Source organism: Sesamum indicum, linkage group LG7 (assembly GCF_026168435.1).
Source record: "Sesamum indicum cultivar Baizhima isolate 11 linkage group LG7, ASM2616843v1, whole genome shotgun sequence".
In the NCBI taxonomy this organism is placed as follows: Eukaryota; Viridiplantae; Streptophyta; class Magnoliopsida; order Lamiales; family Pedaliaceae; genus Sesamum; species Sesamum indicum.
Window position 1 is genome coordinate 5,485,469 of NC_142663.1, and position 21,243 is coordinate 5,506,711.

Here is a 21,243-nt window from a genome sequence, read left to right on the forward strand (position 1 = left end):
AATTAAAAAAATTAATAAGTGGTGGGGCTATATATATATATATGTGGAATGAGCAAAGAATAAAGTCTTTCCACTTTATTATCTCCTCTCTCTCTTAGTAATTTAGGGTTTTTATAAAATAATGCCATGTGTTTTGTGTTACTATTCTGGAGGCATACATGAAGGAACATTTTTGGAGTAAGAAATCCCTCAAACAGAATGAGAGAATTGATACTAAAGTAAAATCGCATTTCAAATGAAACGATAAGTTATAATATATATACATACATATATATATATATATAGGGAAAAGTATTATTTTAGTCCGTTAAGTATGCCTAATTTTAATTTTAGTCCGATAACTATGTTCATTTTTGTATAGGTCCAGTAACATACAAAATTGCTTACTTTTAGTCCTCTGGCAGATTTTCGGACAATTTTACCCCTATGAGTGCATATGATCTAAAACTGTCTTTCAAAAAGTTGCATAGGGGTAAAATTGTACGAAAATCTGCCAGAGGACTAAAAGTAAGCAATTTTCGTAAATTATTGAATCTAAATAAAAATGAATATAGTTATCAGACTAAAATTAAAATTAGACATATTTAACGGATTAAAATAATATTTTTCCCATATTCTTTTTTTGAAGTTTGCGTGCAAAACAATACAATCACATAATGTGTAAGCAAATATTTTAGGACAAGTGGAGTCTACTTTGACTGTTGTGTCCATACTCTACGGTGAGAATCAAAGTCATAAACTTTAATTTGATGCCACCAAATTGGAACATCTTTAGGCCTCTTGTAAAGTAGTTCTAACAACTCAATTTTATTTCTTAAAGAAATATGAAAAGATAATATATAGAGTTTGGGGTAAATGACGGAATTTTTTAAAATTTAACGTAATTATAAAAAAATATTTTATTATTTAAAAAATTATAAATACCTTTTGAAATTAACGGCTATTTAATATATACCTTCTGTATTGGACTGTCACGATAGAGTATTTATTAAATGATAATTAATTTTAAAGGGCATCTGTAATTATATTAAATTTGAGAAAAAAATTATTATAATTTATTTTAAAAATTATATATATATGTGGCGGATGATATGATTTTATACTGGGTCAAGTACTACAATTCAAATGTGTGTATAGTTGGCCACTCGAAAATTATGAAATTTTCAGCTAAAGAAAAAAAATTATATTTTGGTATTATTTGCAAAAACAACAACGGATAACTGTTGCGGAGTTATTAAAATCATTACAATACTTATTAATCATAATAAAAATTCATATTCTTTTATATGACTAATTTCATTAAACCTGAACTATGACATCAGGGTTTCAAAACTCTTATGAACTGTGGAGAATTATCTATTTTGACTTATATTAATTTTGTTTTGAAAAAATATGTTACTCAAAAGAAGATGTCTTAAAACTTATAAACCTCAATCTTTTGTCTACAATGAATGGGAAAGTTGGCTGCAAATTGACGCACCTCATCACCCAAACAAGACTTGGAACAGGGAATTTTCATCATGTAATGGGACTGGACAGGAAGGGGTGGGGTAATGTGAGATGTATAGAGGTGCACGTGCGCCCACACCCACACCTTTGACTGGACAAGCCATGGAATTAAAATCCCTTCAAAACTCTCCTCGTCCCACCGCTTCGCCATCCAAATATCTTCTACATAAACCATTTTCCCCCTTTTTCTTTTTAGATGGACTATAATAAAATATATTATAAATAAAATAAAATAAAATAAAATATGCTATTAAAAATATAGAAAGAAAAGAAAAAAAATAGTTTATTAGTTACTTGAAATTTAAAAAAATTGAATAAGTTAGTTATCTTATTAGTTGAAAGACATTTTTGTATTCACATAAAATTAGTGACGCGGTGTCATTAATGGTCATTTGTGAGTGTCGAAGGCCTTTCATTTTTATATTACTATAGATTATAACAGGTTCTTTTAAAATCTAAAATATTATGAATATTTTTTGTTATTTTGGAAATTATCAATATCACTTTATATTTAATAAAATTATGTATTTTAGATGGAGACTTGAAATTATCTAGTTTGTGTGCAGTAATTTTTTTTTAAAAAAATTAAAAATTATAAAAAAAAAGCCTGAGGAGGTGGATAGAATTTTTAAAAAAAATAAATTATAAAACATTGTCCACTTAATCATAAGAATTTTTTAAAAAAAATAAATAAAATTATAACTCATAATTCGTAATTGCATTTCAATCAATTCACCACAAAGAAATAAATCAAAACATCACGGAAATAATAACATAGGCCAATTGTTAGATGATCGTTAAAATTAGGATGGTATTAATGATTTTTTCAAATAATAAGAGAAAATTTATAATTATACCAAACATCAAAAGAGCTTATTGTAATTTACCCTTTCTTATTTGCAATTTACACTATTAGCTGGAATTATGCACAAGTTAAAATTGCCCATAGTTGTAATAACAAAAAAAAATTCATCAACGGATGTGAAAAATCTTGATCAATTAAATTTATATACTCATTATATGTTCACTATAAGAAAAATGATCAATAGCTACGAAAAAAATTAATGCTAAAATTAGCGTCGAGCTAATCAGCAAGTAAAAATTTTCGTTGCTAATCTCATTATTTAATATTTCTTTTAAACAATTTATTGCTAAATTCGTAGCAAGTTAATTTTTTCATATATCTTTAATCACGGGTATTTTTTTAGGTAAGATCGTGTAAAACAGTGATTTTGAATGCATCAGATCAAGCAGAAAATCTTATGTTGTAAAATAACATTACATTCTATATTTCATAAAATTCTAAATCCGGTCGGATTTAGCCAAATTTAAACTAAATAAGTGTAATATGCTTGTGATGAGACTGATATACATTTTATAAAAGTGATTAATCACATGACAAGTATATTAAATTTTATATTTAAATAAGAATTTTTCTATATTTTAAAGACAAAAGCTTGTGGGAAGTTGAAAGTGTTGGGGTCAAAAAGAGAAAATAAAATTGAAATAATTAGAATATGATATGGAAACTTAGAAAGAAAGGTACTGAGTTTGGTGTAAAAATTTGAACCCAAAAAAGTAGCGAAAAATAAGGAATATTCTGACCAGTTCTCATCTCTCTTTGCTTACTACAACGTCAGACTTTGAGAGGATATTCCAACTGAAAAAAACTTTTAACTCTTTTTCCATCCTTTATCAACCTTATCTTAAACTCAATTTGCCTTCTTTTTCCTGACAAAGTTTGATTATGAGTTTAGGGCCATTTGATCCTTGCAATTCTTTTTTGTCAGAAAAATCGAACTCAACTTTCTTTTTTTTTTACCCCTTGAGGGATTGTGTTGTCTTTTTTTTTTTTATTTAAAATAATTTTGTATTATTATATTAATGACAGCAAAATTGATGAGGTGGGGTGGAATGGAAGTAGGTGGGGGCAGTTGATAAGAGTGTGCACGTGGTGATATCTCTGTCTGTTGGTGTTTACAAAGTGTTGTCTCCTTCAATGCAGCCCACCCCACCCAAATTACTCGCATCTCTCTCTTTTTATCTAATAATAATAATAATTATTATTATTATTATTATTATTCTTTTCTTTCAGTCATCAACTTTGAATGTTGCTTCCTTCCCTCCTCAATTCAAAGCTTCTTATCCACTCATACTCCCACACGCTTTTTCGACCACTGATTTTCATATTTTTATTTGTATATTTTCTATTTTAATTTATCACCACTTATTAATTATAAGAATTCAAATATTGAACTGCCATCCACCTCGTCTAATTTTTTTATAATTTTTATTTTTCTTGGAATGAAAAAAATTCAATAAGAGTAAAATTGACAATTTCTAAATCTCTTATCTACAGATTACATAACTTCGTCAAACATCGTATGGGTATTTGTAATTTTTTTAACAATAAAGGGGTATTTGTAATTATACTAAACTTCAGGAGAGCTCATTGTAATTTTTTTTTTTTTTTAATTTGTCAATGTTCAAAGTCTTAAAAATCTTGAAACTTAATTATATTTATTATGACGCATGGGTGTCAAGATTTTGAATCCCGTAGACTATTACAACATGAAACTTTAATTAATTCTTATCCACAATATATATATTTGCAAGTGTTTGTTTTCTAATTAATAACCTATCAACTATTAATTTATTAATTAATTGATCCCTTGGTTTGCTTGTGAAGTTGATCATTTCCTTCTCGTGGCCTAAAATGATGCACATAAGCATGAACCCACATCATCCATCTCTCTCTAAAATATCTACATTATTACATGTAATAATACATACATGTGCATACGTATACGTATACAAATATGTACGGTGACTCACTCATTGACAAAACTTTCACAGAAAGTGGGCTTTGGTCAGTCTTTTAGCTAATACACAATTGATTATCTTGTGATAAGTATTGATATTGTGTGAATATTTGTTGGTTTAGTCGGTAAGAACGAATTATTTTTAGTTAAATTGTGGGCCCATTCTTTTATTGATGTAATGATTGTATCGATAGATAATTTAAAGTATCCCTATAAATATTATATAATTCCAAAAATATGTTCTGGTACATTGATTGCAGTGCTTGAAAATAAAATCCCTCAAACTTTTTTCTACTAATATAATGATAATGTTAATTATTTATTGTGTGTGATATGGGTAAAAGCACATAGCAATAGAGTAGCCGTTTTGTCCCCTTAAGTTAGTAAAATCCCTTTAAAGGCATAGACCTGCATCTTTTTTTGTTGTCGGATCGGACTTGACCTGAATACCTGTTATACGGATTATTATTGTGTGACACGTGGCATCATCTGAGAGTCTCAGAATGACAGTCGTACAGTAGATGGTGCCTATCAGCCTATGAAAAAAAGATTCATATTAAATATCAACAGTAGTTTGTTTATTAGACATGTTTATTCAATCTCTTTTATAATACTGTTCATAATTTAACCTTTAGGACTACTCCAACATCTCTGACTCCTATTGTGAATTTTAGACTTATATTTCAAAATTAAGTGTGGTTAAGAAAAAGTACACATCTTATCATCTTTTAGGATATAAGGTAGAAGAAGAAATCAAAACCCCACCCCAAAAAAAAATGGAAAAAGGAAAGAAGTTGGAATATTCGATGGGATTACATTAATTGGTGAGTAGAATAAATGACAAAATGCTTTTGGAATATTTGATGGATGACATTTTATTGTATTTCATTTTAGAATAATTATTTTAGTAGAAACTAATTTTGAGTAATCTTAAATGTAAGAGATTTTTTTGAATTTATGTTTGATAATTATCTTTTTTTGTTTTTTATACTTTTTCAGGCACGTTGTACATTTGTAATTGGTTGTAGGATTTATATCTAAAACTTGTCAAGTCATCATCTCTTGATCAAATGTATGATGTTTCTTGCACTAATTTGACTAGTTAGTTCGATGTTTCTATCACATAGTACTATTATTTAATTATCATCAACATCAAAATAGTCAATGTATGTCTAAAAAAATTATTTGAATTAAAGAATGACCAATGTAACAATCATTAGGGATGGGAGATGGGACGGGTAGATGTGGGCTTTGACTAGACACGCTCCAAATAATGTGGGTTTAGGTCTAAATTATTGGGTTCGAGTCCGATGATGTGGTTCTAAAGGTGTACTTGTGAATCAACACCCAAACACGAAATAGGCACAAAGAAAGAGCAATAGACCAAATCAGCTTACAAGATTCGATTATTTCTCTATGATTTCTCTTGTGCTAGACTTATTTTAAACCCATCTCCTTAATGTTTATAAAACTCATCCGAACCCGTTTATTATCATTCCTAGCAATTCCAAAGTTCTCAACACCGTAAAATATTTAATTTGAATCATAATTTACATATTAATTAAAGAGACAGCCCTTCATCAACTTCCACATTATCTCATTAATTTAATTTTCTTAGTTTGGAGAGATGATGAGGCAAGCAAATTAAATTAAATTATGCTTTTGTTGTTCACCTAATCTGTAACATTCTTGTCGCCATTAAGAAGTAGTTTAATTCCTCGTCAAAGAGTAGATGCAGGAAGGAAACAGCTGCTACGCTATTGGCTGCCTAACAAAATTATGTAATAAACACAATCACATTACAACAAGTTTCCTCGTTCCTGACATGCCAAAATTTTATGTTCCATGATATAAAATAATATATTTCAAAATTAATCATATAATTGCACGATATATGAATTCGCCAAGCAAAATGACCAAAATAACCCTGTAAAGGCAAAATATCCAACAAATTCAAGATTCTTGTGTTTTTTAGTTGATGGTTCGGATTCAGAACCATTAATCACTCTATAGTTGAAAGCTCAAGGTCACGTCACGTTGATTTATATGCTAATACAAATACAATCTCACAACTATTTCAGGCCATAGTACGTCAATTTATTATTTTAAAAAATCAACTTAAGTATCAAAAGATCTTTATTAAGACCATCCAACATGCCTAACGTCCAAAACCCTCGATCTTTGGAGTACCTCAGCACCCGAACCTGATAAAAAATAAAAATTAATGAGCACTTTGTATTGGTCTCGAATATTCATTTATTAATTTAGTAAAAAACAATGCGTAAGCTGTGACTTCACGTACGTATATTATTAGAACATGAACTCTTCTGTTTCACGTCTTTGTGTTTATATTATAATTTTGTTTTTAGATAGGAATAATATGACCTAACTTTTACTAATAATTAAATAGTCAAGAGAAATGAATTGGGGCAAGTGATGGAAATAGATTTGAATTATTTTCTTTAAAATAATAATTATCCCCACTATAAATTTACCAACACATATAAACAACAATTCACTTTTATAATAAGTCCTCTTACGTCTGCTAATAGAAACTTCGAAAACTTCCCTCCAAGAACAGATAAACTTGAAGCTATGTGAATGCATAAAACTAAAACTCTTGCGGATGAATTTTCTGGCATTTTGACTTCAAATTATCTCACCTTTTATATTAATTACAAGTTATATACATAGTTCTATTTTTGGTTCTGTAACAAGACTGATTTGGACATGACAAGATGCATTATGGCGGTAGATTCATTATTTGATTAAATCCATAGCTCTTATCGAATATTTCATAATAGTGGGAGACTATCACATTCAAAAAATATTATTACGATGCTCGTATTTTCTTTATTAAACGAATTAAATTTGAACATGAAAAGGTATATTGTGGAGATGGATTCATCCTTTAAAAAATAATTGCAGTTTAAATCTAATATTTGATAGTAATAAATGACTCGTATGAACACATTATAATATATATATATATATATATCACCATAATCATTCTTTCTCTATTTCTTTTAAGTATAAAAATAATAATAATTTGGATATGAAAAGGTATTTCAAATTAAACATAAAGTAGAACCTTAAAATATTCAAAAAAACAAGGGATTTTTCACTAGTAACATCGACGTTGACTAGTATCAGGTGAGATGCACATGCACACGCTTGGATGGTATGTAGGAGTTGGTCCCACCCATGTTGTTTCCCTTTGACTAAGGAGCTCCCCCCACCTTCATTAAATGAACCTCTCCATCCTATTTTTGGCTTTTTTCTCTGTTTCTCACAACTTTTTTGCTGCATTATTTCATCCCTCTTTGAATTCTTGCAAAAAGGGTTTGGAATATTCAGAAAGATGACATGTTTTGATTTATCAACGTAGCTTGGTCCACTCTATTATTGATTATGCGCATTCCATGTGTGTTCATTCATTCACCTGCACCTAAAAAGAAAGGGCGATTAAGTCCAAACATCATAATGTTTTGGATTCGAGTTGCATCAGAACATGATTACTCATCTTGTAGTAATTTTTTGGATTGTTCCGACTGTTGTAATAGTCGATTGTTGATATTTATGGCCAGACAACAATGTGATGAGAAACTGAACTATTTTAAGCTTGGTTAAGTAGTATAATTGAAATGGAGGTTTTCTTGCCACTACACTTGATGAATTTGTGATATGAACAATGGGCTCACCTTGTTATGATATGAAGTCACTTACTTTTAAGACAAAGAACAAACAATGAAATGATAAAGTTCCATCATACTACTAGAATTGAGTATATCGTAATCTCTGTTTTCATGTTTGACGATCATTACAGCTTTCTCCACCAACTGCAATTCCCTCCAATTATAAATAATTGATTACACGAAATTACTTTTGTTAGAGTAAGGCCGTGATTGAATAAGTGCTCCAAATTTTTAACTTTTAACAAACCACAAATTAATATATCAAACCAACCCGGAAACAACTAAAAATTAAGTTACCAATTGCGTCCTAAATCACAACTGATGAGATTATTTTAATATAGATCATCACTAAACGCCCTCTCACCATTATTTAGTTTCAAAAGTAATTTTTACAAACTCCAATCCTACAACTTCAAATATTTTGTTCTCTAACCGGGCAAAAGATAATTTCATCTCCAATGTGGGATCAAAAACTAAAAAATGAAAAAGGAGAAAGTCACACAACCAAACACAAGTACACATCATCTGGAGAATACTTGACACACACAAAGAAAAATTTGCAAAGGCTTACAGGTATATTATACAACACAAGGGAAAGAATACATGAATCTAACACAAAGAATTAGAAAAAGGCCAAGCTATTCCTGAGTATCAGCCACTCAATCCTATAACTGACTTTGGCTATAACCACTGTTGCAGTAAAGCTGTCCCCTAATTAACCGAGTCCGGCCTAATCTACAATGTCGAAATACCAATATATGGCACCATTGAACTTCTATACCTTAATCTTGTACACTCTTCACCTTCGTGACAGCCACAAGCTAAGTCAGGGAGAACCAACAATGCCCCTATCTCCGGTTATCTGATTGTGGGGCTCGCCTGCCTCCTCCCCTACCCAAAGCCGAGAACTGGTTGCCTGATTGGCGAGGATGGTTGAATCCTCTGCCAGCATTTGAGTTAACTGGGGGGGCCCAGCTACCACCCCCCTGGTGATGACTACCCCCGTAGGATCTATCAGCCTCTGCATTATTGTATCCACTGGATTGGTGATAATAAGCACCCTGGCGAATTGGTACTTGAGGAGGATACGGAGAGTAATCACGCCCTCCATGTTGTGGTGGACCCTGTGCATAATATCCAGGTCTGGGGTTATCCCTAACATGAGGGGCAGGCCTATTGTTCGACTCATGTCGAGGATTTTGGAATCTATTATATGAGTTGTTGTGAACAGGTGGAGGATATGGTTGTCTGTAACCCATGGAACCTGAAGGTCTATGGTGAGGATAGCCTGAAGTGGCTTGCGGCATGGCATGTTGCGGACCGGGGTATGCATGGTTCAGGTAAGGCTGATAGTGCAGTTCATATCCAACGGCATGAGGAGAATGTGGAGGATATATTTGACCAGGATGGCCGTTCCTCTCTCCCCTCGACTGTAAACTATTAACAACAAGGCGATGAGCAGCCTCTCCAAGCTGTCGTCCAGATATGCCTCCATTTGTCTTATTATTGTTATTATTGTTATTATACCTGCAAAGAGAATCATAAATGAATAACCACTTCATGTAATTACCAAAACTGTTGCGAGTCTCTATTTATCTGCATCATTAATATCAAAATCAACCAATTTACCTTCCATTGTCAAATGGCCTCCTTCCAGAATCCTCATGCCAAAGTACAGGATCTGGTTTTAGATCACCAGTTGTCACAGTCTGCACGTAATACAGTAAAGAAGTCAGAAAGCAGATCCAGTTTGAGTTCAGACATGTAAACTTCACTACATAACTGCAGAACATCCATTCCACCAGACCACGTGAAAAAAGAGCATAAACCAACAAATTTCTCAGGCAAAGAATTAATTGGAATTTTAACTGCAACAAGAGCATTTGTCATGCATGCAAATATTACAGTAGAAATTGATTCCATAATTTCAACCGTATAAATGCATGTAATCAATCCATCAAATTACAAAAAGAAAGAAAAAAGAGTTTGGCACCAATTCAGGCAAAAGCAAGGATGTGTCTTATGAACTGACACCCAAATGAATCTTCAGACAAGATATGCAGAGCACAAAATACAACTCAAGAACACATCCGAAAATACATAAAGACAACATTATTCAAAGTAAAGACAAACAAATTCAACTGCATTCACCTTCTTTGGAAAAATTACACCGGGCGGCGGTCGAGTAATGTGGTTATGGATGTCTGGAAGTCTATATATAGCACATCTGAATACGAAAATATTAGATGTCAAGGAAGCTGATGGAAACAGTTTAAACATATTAACTTCATATTCTGATGGTTTTTTATGCCTAACATAATATTGGAGCTTACATGACTTGGTTGTTCATAATGTCTTCCATCCCTTGAATAGGTGACCTGAAGACAGGAGGGCAAGGGTCCCCAGCGCAAAGGGAAATATAGCCGTTCATTCCACCACTGCATGTAGCCCTAATTAACATCAGAACAGGAGTCCAGAGAGGATTTCAACTTATCACTGGATTGCAAACTCATTTCACAAGTAGCAATTTACTTCCAACATTGGCAACGTTAAAATTATAGATCAACCATATAATATACCTTAATTGCTCCCAACTATGTATCATTTAGATCTTCCTAAAACACATGCAAACACTTGGCCATAATGTACCTTATACTTGCTCGCGATTATGCATCATTTGGATCATTTCTAATACATACTGAAACTGCCCAAACATAATACACCTCATAATTGCAGGCATCATCTAACAACATACATTAGAATTGCTGGCAATTGTAATTCATTTGAACATTTCTAACACACACCTAATGCATGGGTCTTACATACTTAGTAATTACTTGTAATAATGTATCATTCAGGCAATTCCTAAGATATGCTTTGTAAGTTTGTAACACAACCAAATGCCTGTCTATTATACATCTCAGCCGTCGACTATATATCATTCAGATCGTTGTAGAATATTCCTCACAATTCCTGGCAATATTATGTATGCCCAAACGCCTAGCTATAGCATACCTAGTAGTTAACAGAAATGTATCATCTGGATCACTTATATAATATAACTCAGAATATTTGGTGATAATGCATTATTTGGATCATTTCTAACACATAAAAAAATATAGCTACAAATAGAGCTTACAATTGCTTGCAATTATGTCTTGTTCGAATCATATCAAATATCACATCTAATTTCACACCAGGTTGAATATGCAAAATAAAATGGTCAAAGACTCTGTTCTTTTCTAAATTTTTTGGTTACAGGTATGCCAAACCATATAAAAAAATACAAATTAGATTGGGTAAATTACATCTCCCAGAAATTTGATTTGGTAACAGCAAATGCACACCTGTAACATTACCTAACTCCAACAGATGTTCTCCAATGAAACAAGTAGTTTGATTTCAAATCATGTAAGACATAGTGTAGATATTGATTTTGTAACTTACTAATATTATCCTTTAGGTTTTCTCTATCCATATAAATTTAGTTGACACGTATATGTATCATATCAGCACAATGATTCCCAACCTCCTCAAAACTTTTGTTTGTCTACCCATATGCCCCAATATTCATGATCACCCAAATCTAAAAAGACAAACCTGGCTCCTGGATCAAGTCGTTCCTTAACCTGCACTCTTTCTTTATCAGGCAGCTGCTTACAACGATCATCAAGAGAGAATATGTATGGGGATAGAGTATGAGATAATGACACAAAAAGCATGTCAGACATCACACTGTTTCTCCGTGCTTCCTCTTCCTGCATAAAGTTAATCTAAGTATTGGCAGATATATTTTACATACCAAACTAGGTTATAATCCAAAAGCGAGTGAGTTATCATACAGTAAGTGTGTGCTCAATTTTTGCCACTTCGGCCAGTAGACGGCGCTCATCAATGAAAGGCAATTTGGCAATACCCTGAGACCAGGAGAAGCCAATGAAATATGGTAGCAAATTCTTGAAGTTATAGTCACTTGTATATAAAGCAAATCTGTATCCTAGAAATTATTTATACCTACCTGCCAAGAGAACCGCTTACCATTCATATCCACTTCAAAGTCTGAAAGAGCAAGACAGTAACAGCATTATCTACTTGACATAAGGATAATAAGAGCATATGCTCATCAGGTGCAAAGCATTTAACCATACCAGTAGGATAAAAATCAATTATAGGTGAGTTCGGATCAGTCATCAGTTTCCTATACTGCTCGGGTAAAGCATGAGCACTGCAGATAAACCCAGTTAGAGCACCAAAATGGCACAAGAATGAACAAAGCATACAAGATAAATTGGCAACCTTGCAGCCGGGAAGACCCCCAGCAACTGATTGAACGGTTTAAATGGAGTCCCTAATTCAAAACTTATGCTCAACTGTCCAAGATCCTTTAGATCTGAAGCAAATGGTGCATAATGGTATGGATAAAACCTGCATAGAGTATATGCCATGCTGTTAGAATGATATAGGCAAGAGTGAGTAATTTAAACATCATCGCACATGTAGAGATGTGCTTGGGAGAGGGAAAAGAAAGCAAGTGTAAGAAAATAATTGTATATACACAACCAATCAAGAGTAATGTTCCCATGGCAAACAATTGGTCTGCATGCGACAGTTAACCAAGTGATGTTTTTGAATTATCAAACTTACGCTCCTAAAACTTAATGATAAAACATTTGCAGGTCATGGGTCCATGGGTGATCCTTCAACACGGAAAAGACATGTACATATTGTGTCATTATTCAAACACATACATTTAGCAGATACGAAAGTGGAAATAAATTCTTTGAACCATGTGGAAGGAAGGGAAGGAGTGTCTTTTAGAGATCAAGAAGCCTTTAGGGGGAAGATGAAATTTCCAGACAAATGAATTGTTTCTTGAAGTATGTAGTCCATCTCAAATCTGAATAAGATTCCTAGATAGATTTCTGAACGAGTTCCAAATGTGGCAATTCAAGCAATCATTCTGGACTTGAACATAAGGTGCTACTCCAAATGTGATTAATAGAAATTTTAAAACAAGTGATTCCTCAGATCCACAGTTGCGAATGAGAAAAATGAAAAATGGTAAGTGGACCAAGGATCGAACAGAAGGGAGAAAGGAAAAATGGTAACGGGACTAAGAATCAAACAGAACAGCTTCTTTTTGTTTTTGTGTTTTTTTTTTTGGGGGGGGGGGGCGGGGGGGGTTGCTTTTCTCAATTAGGAAAAAGAAGGTAGAAACAAAACCAACAAAGGGCAGAAACTTTCCATTGCCATGAACAGACCCCTTCATAGTAGTAGTGCATAACCCAACATAACCCTTCGGTGTATTTCAGAACCTGCAAGAAACCAATTCGCCAGTTAAGTCATTACTCACATGACACAAGTAATTAATCATTTATGATCAGCTAGGTGCAAATACAACAAAAGGGAATCCATATAGTTTTATTATACATGCACATAAACACACATATAGGTCAATTGTATCTTGTATATCTATTTATATACAGCATCTCTTCCAAACTTCTTGAACCTTAACTGTTAATATTATATGATAATAGAACCTATTCCTCATTCAACAAGCACTTTTCAGGAAAGGTAATAAAGTTGAACAACTTACTACATCCCTTCGTACTGCTTCAAGTTCCTCTGGAGACTTTGCAGAAAACTTCTCTTCATAGTACCTCTCCTTCCAACCCGGTTCACCCAATTTGACCTAGAGAGGGAAACAGCAAATTAATTCTCAAATTGATCCCTAATACCATTGGAAAATCTACACTTTATCTTTAATTCAAGAGGGGGTTTCAATATCATAGGAAAAAGATAAATATGAAAGGCGAAGTTGTGAAGCAAGTTTATCATCCATGAAATTGGGAACAATGACAATAGCTGCTTAAAAAATAAACTCCTAATGGTTATGCATGAACTGAGCTTTCAGTTATGTTCTCATCAAAACTGGATCTCTCACTATAAAATTCATCAAATTCTTTCTTCCACCTAACAACATATTATGTGCACCCTATCTCATCTGGTAGTTCACACAATACATGTACCAAAAATTCTCATCCACAGAAGAGGATTTGCATATACACCGACTCATATGAAGAAGAAAACAGGAAAGTGTAGCTAATGCTTAAACCTTATCCTCCTCTGGATTGTCCATATTAAATACATCGGACTTCTCACGAAGCAATTCCTTGAGCTTAGACTTCAACTCTTCTTTGTTTTCTTGTATCTGATTGGCAGCATGCATAAAAAACCAGTTAATGAGTAATATATTCTGCATAACAAATTCTAAATTCAAGAGAAAAGACTATCCAAGTGATTAGCGTATATAAACACAACACACGCATATATCTCAGTTCCTAATAGCAAAACCATCAATGAAAGTGATCGATAGAAACTAATCCTAGAAAACGGATAGAACAAAAATTACATTAAACTGCCTCTCCCTAAGCAGGAAAACATACTTCAATTTCTAGATTGTTCTCAGCTTCAACAATAGCTGCCCCTATAGTGGCTCCAGGATCCATCCGTGCAACTTTTTGGGCCCTGATGTAGGTTTTCTCGGTTGTAGCAGATTGTTTGCAATTAATGTCAAGAACGGAAAATCTTGAGGTAGCTTGGCCAAGTTGATCGTACCTAACAGAATTTGAAAAGTCCTTCTGTTGATAGGGTGAAGGTGAAGGACCAGAAGCAAGGCGAGAACCATGGAACCGAGCAACTGGAACAAGCGATTCAGGTCTATTTGTAGGTTCAGAATCATCTCCTCTTTTAGCTTGAGACTTGTCACGCTTGATTCTCTCAGCTTGCCTCTGTATAGAATAGCAGACCATAATAGTGACTAATGCAAGTCAATTGAGATCAATAGTGCATATTGAATCTCGTGCTAACAGTCTATGTTAAAGTAAAGCAAAAGGCATACAATTAAGACACAAGTTCTAAATAAATAAATAAAAGCAGAAACCCACAAAGTCAACCATAATCAAATTTCAAGAGACGACCTTTTTCCTACTGGGTTAATAAGAATAACAGAAAGATTTAGACAATTCATAGACTCTGCAAGAAAAGGATCACCAAGGCTCGCATTTGTATTCCATAATTTACTTCCATGAAAAATCAAAATTAATGACCTCATTAGATGGATGCTTAAAACATCAAATAAAGGAAGCAAAACCGGAACAGTAAAAGTGTAAATCTGTAAATTAAAGTTATGCACCATCCTAACCGCCTGAAAAGCGTTCCTATGTCATCAAATAATCATCATTACAGAAGTACAGAGGATAGGGCAGATAGTCCTACTATCATGGCTATTCACATGCCAAAGTTCCAACTCTGGCTGTGGGAGGAAAATTAGACTCACTTATAAGTTGGTACAATGGATTCCTAATGGCTAATCATTTTTGCGAAGAGGGGGCAAGCTTGAAGCAGTTGCTAGCAAAGCTCATTGCACTGTCTTGCAGGCACCACATGTGGGCCCGATTTGTCACAAAATTGTATCAGAGCCAACCCAAGAACGCTATGCGCAAGTCCAGCCTCATGTGGATTGGGACAGTGACAATCCTTGAAGGAGAACAATACTACTGGCAGCAGGTCCAGCTAAATGAGCATGGCAGGTCCACATAGGGTGATAATGATATCCCACATTGGAGGAAATTGGAATATTTCTGTGTGTAGAATTGACTTCTCTAGCAAATTAGGTTGATCATTTTCATAAAACAAGGACAAGAGCAAAGAGTCCTGCTTACAGGGCCCCAGCACATAGCCGAGGCATGATACTAAGTAGCAGCACTAAGTTACTGTAGCATAAATCGTAACTTGTGTGCATTTCTTGGTGCACAGAAAAAGGCTGCCACTCATCACCATGAGTTTGTTTCGCATGTTCATCAAGAATCGACTTGGGTGCATCATTAGAAAATCCAAGTAATAAAATTGAAGAAACACATTCTAGTTGCTTGCTGAGTGGATCTCGTGAAACAAGATTATACTGAGCATACACTTCAAGCTCACACTTTAATGCAAAAGAATATAATGTGGCAAAACCCATGGAAATAATAACTGCAAAGTGTAGGACTAAAAAAGAAAAAGAACCAAGTTACCGACAAGCAATGAACAGAATGAGGGGGAAAATAAGGGAAGAACCAACCTGATGTAATCGGGCCCTTTTAAGAAATATTTTATCTTCAAACGATCCCACAGCTTGAATAAAGTGCTCGACCCTGCTCAGGTTCGGCTGAAAAAGAAAGAAACAGAATATAAGATAACAAGCCTGAAACTATTAATAATTAGGAAGATAACAGCACTAAAACCATGTTTATCCAAACAATATCATGCATACCTTGCATCCATCAGTCAAATACCCACCCAAAACCCTCAACTCCTTTTTATACACAGCCATCAGCAAGTTGATTGCACCCTGTATAAGAAAGAAAAGAAGTACATTAAAATCAACAGCACCATCAACAATTTTGTCTCTTGTAAAAAGCAATCGAACACCAGAAATCCAGCAAGTGTACTCACAATATTCCTAAATCAAGAAAATCACACTGTCTACTATAATTTCTACCGATTTTACTAAGAAATTCTGGATGCTGGAAATCACATAGTAGAGCAGATGAAATCACATATAATTCAACAATAGTTCCAATAACATGTTGTACAATCATCAATCAATTTCACATCTTATGAAAACGTGAACACTCGCCAACCACATATAAGAGTTTGCCAACATCAATGCCCTATACATAAGGAAATAGGTTACCCAACCCTCAACCAATTATTTACCAATTACAGTCTGCAGAGTAACTCTTACCCACATCTTAGCCAGCTTTTATCAAAACATATCTGTATTTATTCATTCAGCTTGATATTACAATCCTCACTTGGTTGTCAACATTATGCAATGCCTCTTCTCTGACAAAGGGCTGCTTCTGGAATTAATTTCAGCTTAGCATGCATTATATTGGCAGCATTGATTGATTATTAAAACTTAATTAAGCCACCTAAAAGATTCAAGTGTGGTTTTAATGTGGTTTATGGCAAGGAACTAAAGAAAGGAGAACTCTTCGCTCTTTAAGTTCCTGCCTTTGGCTCAGGCTAATTTCAACTCTGAACTGTCAAGTAAGAATGCATGCCAAGCCTACAGTAACTCAGAAAGTCGAAGATTAGAATACAAGAGAATAAACAATACTACCAAACAACTGTAAACAAAAAGCATCTCTTAGACACACCTCACGAATCTCGAGCGTGGGCATATGCGGCAAAAAATCATTACCGACAAAGAAGCATATGAAAATAAAATCATCAACAATGCGTTCAAAGTCAATCTCGAAAGGCAGGTTAGGAATCCTCATCTCATATTCCAGATATTCACGAAGAGTCCAAATGTTTAGAAACTGCAAAATGAGACAAGTTAGCTTTAGTATCAAAAACACATATCTCTGTTTAATGTTCTTTCATATATGTTATTATTACCTGATAAGGTTTTTTAGGCACAATTTCAGCATCACCTTTCTCATCAAATTCACCTGCCTTTCTCTTCGCTTTCCCTTCACAATCTGCAGCTAAATGACCCATTTGACCGCAAAGAAAGCATTTGTCTTGTTGCCCTGGAGTAAATACAACCTTGCAAGAAAAATTAGAAGAAACACCTGTCATCACGAAGAAAGTTCAAAGTTGGGGAGACACCAAGCAGAATATCCAAATCTCTACATAACCCCATCCATTGAAGCATAAAATTTGACTCAAACTCCCACCCCCATTTGCCAGCAATTTTTTACATGAAATCATTAGTTCTTTCTAAAGGATCCTGAATCAAAAGACCCCAAACTACTAATGAAATAAGAGTTGGGCAATGTCACAATGCCATTCAACAACAGGTATACCTCTCTAAGTATTGAAAAATGAACTTCATGAGTGGCCAAAGCCAACATGATCAGATCAGCATCCTGTACACGCAGCACAGATTAGTCAATAATTGTGAGAGTGCACAAGAAAGTGAAGATATACATACAACAATTTCAACATATATATCATCTTAACACCTACCAATCCATACAGACAATGGCGGGTGTTTGGATCATAACCAGGAAGATTCCTTTGGAGACGGATGTACGACATGATCTTGTGTTCCCCTTCACCAGGAACATTTGCATCAGAAAGAATAACCTTCATGAAAGAGAATAGTTTGCATAAATTGATGCAGGAGTTGAACACGTCTAGACATGCTAGAGACCAATACACATTAAAATTTGCGGTACAAAGTAATTGGACTAATCTAGAAAAAGAACTGTCGTTGAGGGCCCACAGAAACAATACCTTGACATTTTTCCATCCAGGGTCATTGTTCAGTCTGAGGTGAATGTAGTATTGCAGAGCAATGGATAGAACAGCCATGAATGGTGTTCCAGGTGTAATAACATTAGAATCAAAAAGCTGTGATTGCTGTTTGGGGGGAAGGTTCCTGCCTTCTTGCTCAAACTCCGCACGCAACCTTTCCTCTTCAGCCGCCTACAAGCAATATTGCATCCATGAAAATAAAAATATATTATTTACGCATTAACTGTGTTCAAAGTGAATCACTACAAGGATGCACACCGCATCAGCTGCATCTTTGGCAGCTCTGAAACGCCTTGACCGCTGCTGATTCATCTTAGCTCTTGGCGCCACACCATCTATCAATCAATACCAACTTGAAGTTAATGAATTTGACCCATGTCAGCTTGCATTAACTTCCATTTACTACTACCATTGTTAACCTTTTACCCACCAATAGCCATGTAAAGCAGTTTCCGTGGTCGCACCATAACAAAGAGCCTATCAATATAATCAAATATGCATTGAAACACCTCATCAAAAGTGGTTGGAGAAGGCTGCATAAGAAATTAGGTTTGTCAGCACACTTATCTAGACAAAATGAGGATATTATATTATGTAGAAGACATGTCACAACTCATATTCAGTAAAGCCTAAGAAATCAGAAATGAATTCTCAAAATTGCATCATATTTTCAAACACCTCTCCTGATTTGGCAGCCTTCAGAACTAGTCTTCTGAACTTGTGACAAAAACATAACAAGGAAATTGGGATAACTGTTCAATGCAGTCCATAGAAAAGGAGAAGCAGGAAAAACCTTATAAGTAAAATGCCAATTAAATTCATAGATTATAGTATATTTAATCCAGGGCATCGCAACAACTTGAAGAGTGTAAATCTGAAACACCTTATCAAGTCAAGTATTACCAATTAATAATTGCCTTTTTAAGACTCTTCCTTGCTTCCTGGAATAGCATATTATTTCAATTCCTTTACAATAACAACCCCAGCTATTACTTTTTATCTTATTATATCTAACCCATCAACAAAATATTACAACCACAAATCTACCATTCTGCATGGATATACTAATAAAACAAACTATATGACATTTGGAATGTTCATCAAACTTCAAAAGTACCCTAACATGTCTTAGACATCACAATTTCTTCATCTAGCAGATTATCGCTCAGGGCACATGACCTATAGTCATAAAGCTTCCTCTTTTTTCCCCTTAAAATCAACTATCACTCATAAATTTCGATACAAGTTTTATGCCCGTTGTTTTTTTAAGTTACCAAGACAATGTTATAATTTGAGGTATTTTACAACCATGCTTTTGAGAACAATAGAAAATCAAAATGCCAATAAATTTGAGATCTGCGACATCCCATAGTTCACAGAAGATTTCTACGAATAATCATAGTCCATCCAAAGCTAGTCCAAATTAAGGTATACCATGATATTAGAAGCAAAATTTCAATGCAGTAATAACTACAAACTCACCCACATCATATAAAGGTGGGTAGTGAGAAATGAAGAAACATTGAGATGGAAACTAATGAGTCAAGGACCTTTGAATAAACATCCTTGAGACATTGACAGGAACTATGAACATCTATAGATTGACTTACCACACTTTCTGGACATGAAATTGCATAAAATATGTAGGTCGTTATGTCTCAAGTAAGAAACCATCATTGGATTGCCAGCATCACCATGATTCACCCATCACGTTTTCCCCCATATGAGAGACAGTAAAGAGCCCATATTGGCTTAATATTAGGACAGACACAATAAGTTATCAGCTCCATGAAGGAGGGAACTGAAGCATAGACATAGTGACCATAGAACAGTGCTGCCACTAGAAAACATAGAGCTAACAGCACAAAGTGATGTTCTGTGGAAGCTGCAATTACCAATGCTTCACAGTATCGAGTTTGGATATACTTATCATAACTCTAACTTACTCAAACAGCAACTAACACTAGTGCCACACTGACGCTGGAAGCCCACACTCTCATTCTTAGTGTTTGTTCTTGTGGACAGATAATTCAGTCTTCAAAATAGAACCCCAAGACAAACTTACTTTTGTTGTCTTCTTAGTAGAAAACAACATACAACCACAAGCTCCATCTCAGCACTAGAAACATGAAATATATACAAATAAAACACACCCGAAAAACCATCAAGAAACAAGCATGCAAGTAGCACCACTTGTCTAAAAACAGAAGTACTAAAACAAAAAAAAAATACCAGACCAGAAAATCAAATGGTGCAATTCAAACAATAAAACCACCAAATCCACGAAAAAAACTTAATGAAAAGCAGGTGCTTGAAAACTTACGCGGTCTTCAGGATGAAAGCAAGGGTGAATAATTCCATTCATATCCAGGTACAAGTTATCGTATTCGATGTTGTTAGGATTCGGCTTGCTCGTATCCACCGGGATTTTAACCCCTTCTATAACCACCGCCTCTTCTTCAATCACATCCACCACCACCATCGGATACTTCTCGGCCAACCACCGGTAAAACGCCGGAACTCCCATTCTCAATCAAACAAGACAAAAATAAAAATGAATTGCCCCCAACGAAAAAAGAGATTTATCAGAAAACCAAAACCGTATCAAAACTAAACAATAAATTCAGCTAAAATGCGGCCAGACTGGCTTTCTGCAAATTGCAGTGCGGGAGCTTCCAAGTACACAACAACAGATCGAATACAGTCCAGAATATCCGAATCCAAGAGAAGAGAATTAGGGCACGATTTTAGGCCAAGTGGACGAAGATACCCTCAGATTTGAGGAGCTTTTCGGTAATTCCTTCTCTTGCCCGATTTACTGTGTGGGAAGATATTTGAAATATCCCAAGATATTTTTTCATGTTCACAATTATTATCTAAATAAATAATAACTGACGGGCCGG

General features: G+C 34.3%; 1 protein-coding gene across 5 annotated transcripts; it reads right to left on the reverse strand.

Annotated features, from left to right (window-relative positions):
• Positions 1 to 8,552: 8,552 nt before the first annotated feature.
• Positions 8,553 to 21,145, reverse strand: XRN3 (5'-3' exoribonuclease 3). Of its 5 annotated transcripts, none has more exons than XM_088882520.1 (24): positions 20,664 to 21,145; positions 18,771 to 18,873; positions 18,599 to 18,675; positions 18,320 to 18,511; positions 18,050 to 18,169; positions 17,887 to 17,949; positions 17,477 to 17,626; positions 17,233 to 17,397; positions 16,341 to 16,418; positions 16,149 to 16,235; positions 14,645 to 14,817; positions 14,473 to 14,554; positions 14,142 to 14,237; positions 13,623 to 13,718; positions 13,270 to 13,341; positions 12,323 to 12,450; positions 12,175 to 12,251; positions 12,045 to 12,085; positions 11,869 to 11,943; positions 11,627 to 11,784; positions 10,360 to 10,476; positions 10,178 to 10,253; positions 9,656 to 9,735; positions 8,553 to 9,553 (listed from the first exon to the last, which is right to left on the reverse strand). In XM_088882520.1, the coding sequence occupies exons 1-24, from the start codon at positions 20,865 to 20,867 to the stop codon at positions 8,875 to 8,877; spliced, it is 3,189 nt and encodes a 1,062-aa protein (XP_088738646.1). In that variant the 5' UTR covers positions 20,868 to 21,145; the 3' UTR covers positions 8,553 to 8,874. The 5 variants fall into 5 exon arrangements, with proteins under 5 accessions (XP_088738646.1, XP_088738648.1, XP_088738644.1 ...); XM_088882522.1 differs by having other exon boundaries at positions 10,360 to 10,464; positions 20,664 to 21,143; XM_088882518.1 differs by having other exon boundaries at positions 14,473 to 14,817.
• Positions 21,146 to 21,243: the final 98 nt, after the last annotated feature.

What these genes read in the sequence shown, in the direction of transcription:
- XRN3 (XM_088882518.1), bottom strand. Translation starts at nt 20,867, where the DNA reads ATGGGAGTTCCGGCGTTTTACCGGTGGTTGGCCGAGAAGTATCCGATG. An exon ending in GCTTTCATCCTGAAGACCGC is followed by an intron (nt 18,874 to 20,663) that starts GTAAGTTTTCAA and finishes TTTCTTATGCAG; the next exon opens with CCTTCTCCAACCACTTTTGA. An exon ending in CCAAAGATGCAGCTGATGCG is followed by an intron (nt 18,512 to 18,598) that starts GTGTGCATCCTT and finishes TATTGCTTGTAG; the next exon opens with GCGGCTGAAGAGGAAAGGTT.